We start from the raw sequence: 10889 nt of genomic DNA, 5'->3' as shown, positions 1-10889 counted from the left end.
CCTGTCAAAATCAAAGCTGATTTTTCTCATTCCCAGTAATTATTTTCTCACTTTCAAATTAATATGAGTGGAAAATGTAGTTGGCTATGATATAATAAATAGAAGACATTGGGTAATTAGTAGTGCTGGTATATTTCTAAAGTACTAACAGACAAACAATAAACTGTGAATTTAATCACGAGTTCTTATACAGTTTCAAGACAGGAAAATTAGAGCTCTCAGCTACAGTCATTTGAGTAATCAAATCTGATCTGCATTATTTATTAGTTATTACATGCCAAGTGATTCCAACTGTACATTGCCTGAAATCATTCCAAAGCAAACATACCTTTGCTTCTGTTTTCTTTCCTTTCTTCTTATTTTTTTCTTTTTTAAATCAATGGCATTGCATAATTCATATTTATTCTGAGTTGCTTTCATCATTTCCTGTGGACAATACAAACCAGTGATGCTCCCTATTACTTGAACAGGCATCCTGGATGAAATCCTCCTGAAAAACATTTTCAGATCTCTCCCTGATCAAAAGCACTAAGATGCCTACTTTTGGATTTTGTTTTATCCTTTTCCCTGTGGCTATTTAACTTACTTTTTACTTTAGGATATATCAGTGATACACTCCCTAAGACACTCCAGGAACTTTTGCCTGTATAATAAAATGGCTGAAACATACTGGGGAATATTTTGGTTGGTAATACTTTTATTTCACTTGATTAATTAACCCAAACTGATGGAGTTTCAAGAAGCAGCATTATGCAGCTTTATACAGTTAGCTTTGTTGGACTGTGCCTTAGTTCTGGGCGACTTCTTGCTACAATGCTTTAAAAAGGGAATTACTTAAAATACTGTTGTTTATTTTCTTTCCTTAGCAACCAAAGAAATACAGAAATAAGTATTGGTTACCTTCATTTTCTGCCAGAAAAGCAGGTTTGGCGTTATATATGTCACTGTAAAAACTAAATAAAGTATTCACATCGGTTGTGAACGATTTGTGCCAGCAAAAGTTAAAGCATCAAAGAAACCTCTTTAAAATGCTAACAAATTTACTTACAAACACCTATATTTATTATTTCATAAATAGGCGCAACAGGTTCCATAAAAAAAAAAAGATTAAATACAGACACAGTATGAGGAAACAATACACAGCCATATGTAAAGGTTATAATTTAGCTGTCTCCAATCTGTTCCTGCATCTAATAAAATATCAGGTAAGCATTTGGCAGTTTTATACATAAAAGGACTTAAATGGCATTTACTAACCAGTACACATAAAGTGATTTTTTTTTTATTAAAAAAAGAAGCGTTTTTAGGCAGTACAAAATAAATGTGTTTGCTCTTTATCAACACTGTTGTCCCCCTAGTTTTTGTGTTTGTTTCATGAGACAGAGCCAATATTTTAATTCATATCATTTGGGAATAATTGACTTTTTCTTCTCCAAATAGTTTGAAAATATAGAACTATTAGTCAGTTGTTTAAAAATGAAGTAAAAATATGAATGTTTGCCAATTTAACCCTTTTTGTGAAATTCATAAACTGGAATGAGCCAGTTTCAATTACAATTAGCTACAAAAACATTCACATTTTATACTCTAGGAGAGTGTAACATAGATGCTATTTACAAACTTGCTATGACTGCTACATCAAGCCATTTAAAAAGTCTTTAGTAGTTTCATATAAACACCCATTATGAAAAAACAATGGAAAATCCAGGACTTTTATCCAAGACATCTACAGTTGCTAAGGCAGTTACTATCGCAGCACTTCACAGCAAAAACCAACATAAAATCTGAATGGTCCAAGTTTCCTTCAGGGAAGGAGAAAAGCAATGTCCGTTAAAGGATCTCAGGGTGGGGGTGGAAAGCAGAAAGAAAGAAGGAATGAAAAACAAAATGGGGAGAGGGAAAGAAAAAGAAAGAAGCAAGACTATTTTTCCAGAGTGGGTGACCCACGAGCTCAGATAGTCCTAAGTGCTTAGCAACTTGTATTTCATAATAAAATGCAGAACTGCCTTGACTGCATAAAGCAATCCATGATGAAAGGACTTCCCTGCATTCCTCTGTGGAAAGGAGAGATGTTTCAGATTTTCAGGTAAGGTAGAGTGCTTTGTCCCTCTGCATGCCCCTGTTCAAAGAGAAAAAGAGCAAATCTGATTTTTAAATTTGTCAAATTTTTAGTCATGCTCTCCCCAAAAAGCCCCATAACTCTGCTGTGTTGTTAATTCCAAGCACATCACTGAAAGACAACTGTATTACCATGGTAATAATATAAAAAAATAAAAAATAAAAATGGCTTCCAGTCCGCTCATGCCAACCCTGGAGACATTCAACGTCAGGCTGGATGGGGCTCTGAGCAACCTGATGCAGTTGTAGGTGTCCCCTGTTCATTGCAGGGGATTTGGACCTAGGTGACCTTTAGTGGTCTCTCTGTGATATTAGTAGTATCTCTCTATGATATATATAATAGTATCTCTATGATATTAGTTCTGACATAACCGAAATGCACTGTATTGGCAGCTTCAGGTAAGCGTGGGCAAGGGAGCACCAGATGGTTCTGGTGGAGCTCAACACAACTAGCTTTTTCTGGCTATATGGGAGATCTCTCATGAATGCACACTTTTACAGTTTGTTCTTGACAGGGTTCGGCTTCAGTGAAACATCCCAACTCAGAGCAAAAAGGAACCATTTACTAACTTACAATATGGAACAGCCTGTACAAGTCAGAAGAAAAAATATAATTTAAAGTAGAAATATCACTGACAGGGCTTGGTTCACAGTGCAGAGATTTTCTGGGTGACAGTTTTACTCGTCTCCTGCTTGCTTGCCAAAACCCAGGCACCAGTTCTGTTCTTCCACGCTCTACAGCTTACTTCATTTGGAGACCAGGATTAGCACAGAGCATACAATGCACTGGTAAAGCCAAGTTAGGCTAAGTCCATGCACACAGATTCAGACACACATCTATATAGCATATGTACAGTCTGCTCAAACAAGCTACTGCTGACTGGAATTATGCCCAGTGGACACCTATAGAACACTGCTAGCAATGATCTCACCAGAAGATTTTTCTTCAGTTTAGTTTGTGTTCCAGAAATACTTTAAAACAATAAAGCAAGTGTGATCCCAAGTGAGTAAATGTAATGGGTGAAGCCAGTCTTCAGTTCTACCTCGTGCTTGGTTGTCTGGGCTGAATTCGATCCCTTGGTAGCAGCCCTTGCTTTGGGTATTCATGTCAAGGTCAAGGGGAGTTCAGGCTGGTGAACATGTTCCCGAGGCGTAACAGCAATTGTTTAAAACTCAGAAGATACCTTCTGTTCAGGCTCTTAAAAGATTCCAGTAAGCTCCCGATAGAGCAGTATAACTACACAAAAACTATGCTAAAAGAGGGTTGAAGGGCACCTAACGTCCTGATAGGGATACAGAAGTCCTACACGGATGGTATTTTGTTCCTGGTAAAGTTCACGTGATCCTCTTATCATCTCCTTCCATGTGACTTGTATACCCATACATCACCCATCTGGTGATGGGTCATGGGCTTCCATGACTCAAACCAGTTGTTTTCACAGACGTCAGTGGAGTATTTGGAGAAAACAGTTTACTACATTCACCTCTTAAGTAGGGAGCAGTGACCCTACTACTACTTTCTTACACTTTTTCCCTAATACTTCAGTTCTGTTTTACTAATGAATGGGAGCTGTCAAAGACCAAAACTTATGTTCTGCAACGAGGTGACAAAAATCTCTAATAAACGTATGTATTGAAAAATTATCCTCCCAAAGTAGTCCAGCTGCTGAATAAACACGGTGCCATCACAGAAGCATTTCTGAAAAACTAAAAGGAAACAGGCAGCAAAGCTGTTTTCAAATTTTGTCAGATAGTCGTGTCATGAATGCAGCTAGACACAAGGTGGCATTCACTGGCTGCTTACCCATTACTGCAGTAGTCATTATTCCAGTCCACAGTCTGTGCTGGAGGATTTCTGCACCCTGAACGAACATACTCCATTGCTTGGGTAACAACTTGTGCAGCTGTTGATGTTGGATTGATGATATTCTGATAATCAGGCTGAAGAGTAAATCCCTAGAAGAGAAAGAAAGTGCATTACAATACGTGGAAACCAAGCAACAGGTTGTGGGCATTGAACAACAAAAATAAGGTGTGTACTGAAAAATTGTAGAAACTCAATTTCTATGTATACTTCAAGTTCTCAGATTTAAAATAGAGAAAATGTGTAGGTGCTTTCTAAGTTTTAAACTCTTTAGTTTGAGAAATAAATGGCACCAAATTAGTATTAGCTTTGAGACTGTCACAGGATAGAGCTAAAAGAGACAGAAGATAAACAACTCAAAACCAAGAGAACGACTCAATCAACACTGGGGCAAAAAGGTCTGCTTGCACCTTAAAGGATCCATTTAGATTGGACGCAAGGACACAAACCAGTTATTAACTCCCAGAATATGCAACAAAATCTTTTTGAAGAATGTAGGCAGCAGGTGGCTGACTGTTTTATTAGACTACACCTATTCACATATTGTTCTCAACCCTCTTTTTCTTCATTCAGTCACAAAGAGACCATCTGCTGCTTCTTTTATTTGTACTTCTCTCTCAACTAAACAGAAATTCAGCCAAAGCTTTTTAACAGTTGTTGGACTACTGTAGAAAAAGTAGCAGAGAATAACTTGCTTTTTGAAACCAAGAAGATGAGAAAAAAAGTGGAAGTTACAAAGAGACATTTAACTCACTCCCTAAAATATCTGTCATTTTAAAAGTCATGATTTTTCTCAGTACTTTTTGATATATTAGACTATATCATTTTTAAATACTCTGTTTTAAAACCAGGAGAGCAGTTGAAATTTCAAGTCTAGTAACAACTGCCCTAGTGTACACGGTTCACTATATATAAATGTACATAATATTCCTGCAAATTTAGAAGAATTACATTAGATAAAATATGTGAATGATGTGCAAAAGCAACTGCTGAAAAAAAAAAAATAAGAAACCAAACTCCTTCCTGGGGCAGTGGCACAAAATTCCCAGGCAAGTAAGTGGGATGTGTAGCTGCTAAGTCAGAAACTGAACTTGATTCAGGATACCTAGTTTGAAAATCCATTTCTGGCCAAAGTCCACACTAAGGACAGATAGGATTAAAGCTCATAGCTTTCAGTTAAAAAATATAGTGGTTTAGATATGGCTACTTAATAAGCATAGTCATCATGAAGATAGGGATTTTGGGGAGAGCTGTTTTCAGCAGCAGGTTGGCTTAGCTACCTTTATACAAGATAAGTTTTTTTTTTCATTTTTTATAAAATATTCGTTTTCCACCTGCTCCCATCCCTCCTCCAAAATAAGCTTCCTTTAAATGTAAAATGTCTCTTCCTTCTTCACATCCTACCTTCACACTGCCTTCTCCTTACTCCGTTCATTCTGACCACAGATTTTAGCCTAGGCTATAAATGAATCATAGAACCATAGAATATCCCAGGTTGGAGGACTCACAGTGATCATCGAGTCCAACTCCTGACTCCACACAGGACCACCCAAACTCAACCTCTGTGTCTGAGAGCATCTATCAAACTCTTCTTGAACCGATGTCCACCTGGCAACCCTGTTTGATTTTGATCACTACTTTCATCTGTAGATCCTTCCATGTGGAGAAGGGAATCACACCTCATGCCCTAAATGTTTTAGAAAGCCTCACTTTTATCACTAATGACTCCAAGAAACAGATCATTAGCAGTGGGCAAGTTCAAGAACTGATTTCAACCTCTTGTTGAGGTGTAATTTATGCATTGTCTTACTAATAAGATAAAATAAAATCCACTGCTTGCAACTGTAACTCCATCAGGCTGCACATAAGGCTGCAAAAACAACCTCATGCCTGCAACTAATCCAAAGGAAACTGTAATTGAGCAGACTTCCCAATGACTTTAATTGGAGTTTTGTGTAATTACAAGACAGAAAAATTGGTTTTGTATATCACTGTCCTAATTTTTTATACAAAACATTGCCCATAAGGCCTTTCTTATTTAGCTGTAAGAGGAAACTAACCACAGAAACACGTTCTGCCCTCAGGCACCTGGGTTTACCTTAGGTAGCAAAGTCCCTGAGAGATCTCTTATCATTCTTCACGAAACAATCATCTATATGAGAAAAACACTGCATGGGAGTAGCAGCTGAGCAGCGCTGTAGAACAGGCCCCGAGGCTCACACTGCAAGAATGAAGTTCTGTGGGTGAGAAGAGCATTGGTTCCATTTCTTCTGGACTTAGGACAAATAATTAGCTTAGAAGTGGGAAGATGGCCCTCTGGTTAAAATGCCAGCACGTGTGTGTGCCCTTTGACTGGACTGATACCTCTGGTGCTACAACTAAGGTCACAAACCTGCGTTTCATTCTCCTGCTCAGAAAATAAGGGTAACAGTCTCATCCTGCATCCAGAATGGCTTTTTAGTTCATAACTGCCTGGGACTGGGCCATATTTTCAGAAGGTGCTCACAGGATAGACTATAAGTGGTGCAGAATCATCTGAGTCAGCTCCAGCTTGGCGGGAACACACTCTGACCCCATGGGCCTCAGAAGGAACACCGAAGCCAGCTCTGAGCCCTACAGACACTGTCTGAATGCTGCTGAGGTACCCCAGCAGCATCCAGCACTGAACCCAGTTTGGGGCTACCAGCAGCAGAACTAAGGGTGCAGGTGTTGGACCCGAACTCAGTATGAAAGACCAATAATCTAGGATCACGTTTAAAATGTAAACAATAATTACTTAAGATTTTTCATCAGCAGAAAAAGCTCTGAAACAGCACATTTGCACGACACAGGGAGCCAGCCTTGTACCAGGCTCGTAGTAAATATTTGTGTATGATTTATGTAAGTCCTTAACAAACAATGATGAAATAAAAAGTGTTCAGAAAATGAGTGCTTCGAGGTCTAATTAAACAATGGTGAATGTTTTTGCATTGTAATGCTCAAGAGAAAATCACCAACTGTTTTGCAACATGCCTAGAATTTTAAATTTCATTTTCTTGTTCGAGATTGAAATAAAAATAGGGAACTTGATAAAGATTAATTCGATGTCAGGAGGGACATTTGCTCTTTAATTAGATTTCTGTAGCCCTAGCAGTTTCGCTGTGCCACTTTAGCAAGTACTAAAAAGCCTGCAGCAGAACTAAACAGTGATCCTCATCTCCACACTTTACTGGGAACTAATTTCATTTCCTGCCTGTCTGGAGAGGTATTTTCAACAGGCATCAATGTTTTTGTCTTCACAACTGATTTATTCATCAATCTCAATGTGATATTTTAAACCTTTAAATTACATCCAAATCCTAAAGCATCTGTTTATTACACAAGGAAATTGAAAATCTGTCTGTGTGATATCATACAAAGATTTTTCCTTAAGGTTATAAAGGAAGTTGACAGATATTAATGATTTTTTTTTCTCTTGACCTCATTCGAAGACAAAGTATAACAAAAAAAGAGGAAGAAATCTGGACAAATACAGCAGGTTCTTGAGTTTACTGTATACAATATATACCAGAAAAAATGAGACTATTATTTTTGGCAGGCTATGCAATCACCTTGCTGTATACATTTATTTTCTAAAGGAAAAGAAACACCCAAAAGTAGACTGAAATGAGTTATTATTTATAAAAATAAAAAAATAAAATGTGACATACATTAATCTTCTGCCTCTTTCCTATGCAGACACTTGCAACCATGGTTACTAGACATTAAGAATCCAGTTTTGCTTGCTCAACCCATGAACCAAAGTGGGACAGACTGTAATGGGACTCAGTGCCACATTACTTGGGTAAGGGATTTTACATAAGGAAGGAAAGCTTCCAGTAGGGCAACTAAAAAGGGTTCTTTACTGACTGAGGGTATGTGAGGGGGAGTGAGTCCTTGGTCTTATAAACATTAATAAGATCACCTCTCAGTCTGGTGAAACCATGCTGACTAATTCTGGTATTCGTCTCCTCTTTACTTAAACCTAAGTAAATGACAAGTAAACTTCTTGTCAAATCTATGAAATGGACTGGAGGGAAGGAACTCTGTATCAGTTAAAAAATACACTTAGAAGGTGCTTGTATGAGCATTTAATGGAAAAACATATCCCTCTGTTATAATCTACTATATATTATAATCTAGGATTCTTTCAATGTGTCAAAAGTGGATAAAGGAAAAGCTGTTGCACAGTGGATTTTGACTTCAGCAAAGAAGAACTTTCACACAGCTCCGTGATAGTATTTAAGAAAAATAAAGTGTATTTTAGAATCAGAAGTTAAATATGCTCAATATTAGGACCTAATTTCAATCTAAGTATGAGAATAGCACTGAAGGGTCAATTTTAATATTATAAAGGTTCAACACTCCAAACGAGCACCCCAAAAATACGCAGTAGTGTTCATGTGATTTAATTATTTCATTAGGTGGTTGGGAATGGAATGAATAGAGAAGAAGAGCTACAAAAAAATTTTAGGTAAAATGTTTAAATGTAAAAATATAGAATGTAAAAATACTTAAAAGAAATTTTTAAAAATTACTAATGCTAAGCTCAGGAACAACAAACATACATAAAATTTACTTTGTTTTGTGCATTTTAGAAGAATTTGGATTCATTGCATCAGCTGCATACTCATCAGAATTAATTGATTTTAAAATATCAGAAACTGTGCAGTGTCTGAACTCCTGATCTTCTTGATGTTCTGCAGTTTAAGTGGAACCCTTGAGGAAGCCCTCCAGCTGGCAGCCTCTCCTGGTTTGGCATCTGCACATGTGTGCAGGCAAGGGCTGCTGGAAGGGATGAGAACATACTGTTCTCTGCAGAGCTGATGGAGATCAGCTCCTTGTCCTCCCAGAGACTGTGGGCAGAGCTCACTCCCCAGGTCAGCACTTCTTAGTCCCTCATCAAAGTTGCACACAGAAGAGTTTGTGGATTTCATGAACTGTAGTTTTGGAGAGCTGTGTCCCTGCCTGTCAGGATTTCACTCTGGATGTGAATGTGATTTTGCTCAGAGCTGGCAGTCCTGCAGACATTCTACAAACAGGTCTTTGATAAGAAACCATAATCTTTAATCTCCTGGAGAAAACAGGTAACCAAATCTCCCACAGCCACCAAGAGTAAGCAGAGATCTGTAGAAGCAAACAGGACCCAAGGAAATGGTCACAAGTTGTACCAGAGGAGGTTTAGACTGGATATAGGAAAATCTTGTTCACCCAGAGAGTGGTCAGGCACTGGAATGGCCTGCCCAGGGAGGTGGTGGAGTCACCCTCCCTGGCAATGTCCAAAAGGTGACTGGATGAGGAGTTACGAGAAATGGTTTAGTAGCTTGTGGTAATAATGGGAATGGGTGGATGGTTGGACAAGATGATCTAGTAGGTCCTTTCCAACCTTGTGATTCTATAATTCTATGATTCTAAGATTCCTAAAGCCCAACTTTTGTTCTGCAAAGGTGAGTTTTCCAGGAGAAAACCGCCAGCAAGCTGTTGATATTTTCTCTCTCTCCTGCCTTTTTAACTTTGTGCTGCAGTATAACATGAGAAAATTTACCCTGCTGCTTCTTCAGGTGAATACGTCTGGCATGGGCAGTAGTGAGGTTTCTGAAAGGGAAAATGTCTCCTGTTGCAAGCTGTGCTGTAGGGAGTGGGATACTAATTAGTTTCTCATTTCTCACATAAATTGGGTGGCTGCTGGAGCCTTTGGAAACTTGGGGTAACCACATTTTGTCTTATGAGGAATGGCTGAGGGAACTGGGATTGTTCAGTCTGCTCTCTACAATTCCCTGCAAGGAAGTTATGGTAAGGTGTGAGTCAGCCTCTTCTTCCAGATAATAGTGATTGGATCAGAGGGAACGGTCTAATGTTGTACCAGGGGAGGTTCAGGTTGGACAGTGGGAAGAATTTCTTCTCAGAGAGTGGCAATGCATTGAAACAAGCTGCACAGGGAGACACTGTTCCCTGGAGATGTTTAAGGAAAGGTTAGATGTAGTACTCAGGGACATGGTTTAATGGGCAATATTGGTGGTAAGTGGACAGTTGGACTGGATGATCTTAGAGGTCTTTTCCAACCTAAATGATTTTATGATTCTGTGATTCTTTAGCGTGGAGGAAACCAAGCAGCTGAAGGAAGAGGAACTGAAAGAAAACTGAATTATATGCAAATATCACTTCTGCTTTGTCAGACTACATATTCTCCCATTCATCTTTGTTGTCTTTTAACAAAGCAAAGTGGCCTAAGTTGTCTTGATGGTACCAGAGCCTCACACTGGGTCTTCCTCCCTCCTTGCCATGGACTGGCTGTACAGGGAAAGGCTACACCTGTTCTTTGTCATCATTGCTGCTGACTCTGTGCTGCCAACATCATCCTGTGGCTCATTTGGAGAGCTTGCTTGTCTTTTCCATTATGTTTTTGCCTTGTTTACACACTCTGTGATCAGCGGAGTGTTTCCTCAATTTCAAGAAGAGTGGAGATGACAAGCCTTTGGCATTTCAGTCAGAAAGAGGCTATTACTTATAGTTTCTTGTCCTTAGTGCTCTAATGCAGTACAAACTCCTAAATATAAAGTTTTTTACCATTTCTTGACTAGAAAAAGCCATGCTTGAGAAACTAGAAAGGGTACCATCATTGCAACATGAGGGAAACTATAATGCTGGTAGTATACCTCATGCTTTAAAATTTTATGTAGCTTTTGCTTTGTCTTTGCCAGCCTCATTCTTTAAAGGAACTGGATTCTATATTTAAACTCAATTTATAAACAGTACAAACTGTTTTATACCCCTCCCGAAGTAAAAGAATAAGAAATGCATATTACAAATATTGCATATTACAAATAAAGTGAAATTACATAGATTTGCCAGAGCTCAGAAGTGTAGTACCACAAAACAGAATCAGGGC

General features: G+C 38.5%; 1 protein-coding gene across 2 annotated transcripts in view; it reads right to left on the bottom strand.

Annotated features, from left to right (window-relative positions):
* Positions 1-555: 555 nt before the first annotated feature.
* The window catches only part of TOX (thymocyte selection associated high mobility group box), a 223847-nt gene continuing 213513 nt past the window's right edge, over positions 556-10889 (bottom strand). For both annotated transcript variants that reach the window (XM_065751909.1, XM_065751910.1), the window contains 2 exons: positions 3923-4074; positions 556-2119 (listed from right to left, as the gene is read on the bottom strand). In XM_065751909.1, the coding sequence (XP_065607981.1) occupies positions 2083-2119; positions 3923-4074 (189 nt within the window). In that variant the 3' untranslated portion in view covers positions 556-2082. The remainder of the gene's footprint in view (positions 2120-3922; positions 4075-10889) is intronic.

Source organism: Cyrtonyx montezumae, unplaced genomic scaffold (assembly GCF_038088225.1).
Source record: "Cyrtonyx montezumae isolate F1298 unplaced genomic scaffold, pur_monq_1.0 scaffold_8, whole genome shotgun sequence".
Lineage (NCBI taxonomy): Eukaryota > Metazoa > Chordata > Aves > Galliformes > Odontophoridae > Cyrtonyx > Cyrtonyx montezumae.
Note: the sequence above shows the minus strand (reverse complement) of the source record. Positions and strands in the feature narration are given on the sequence as shown.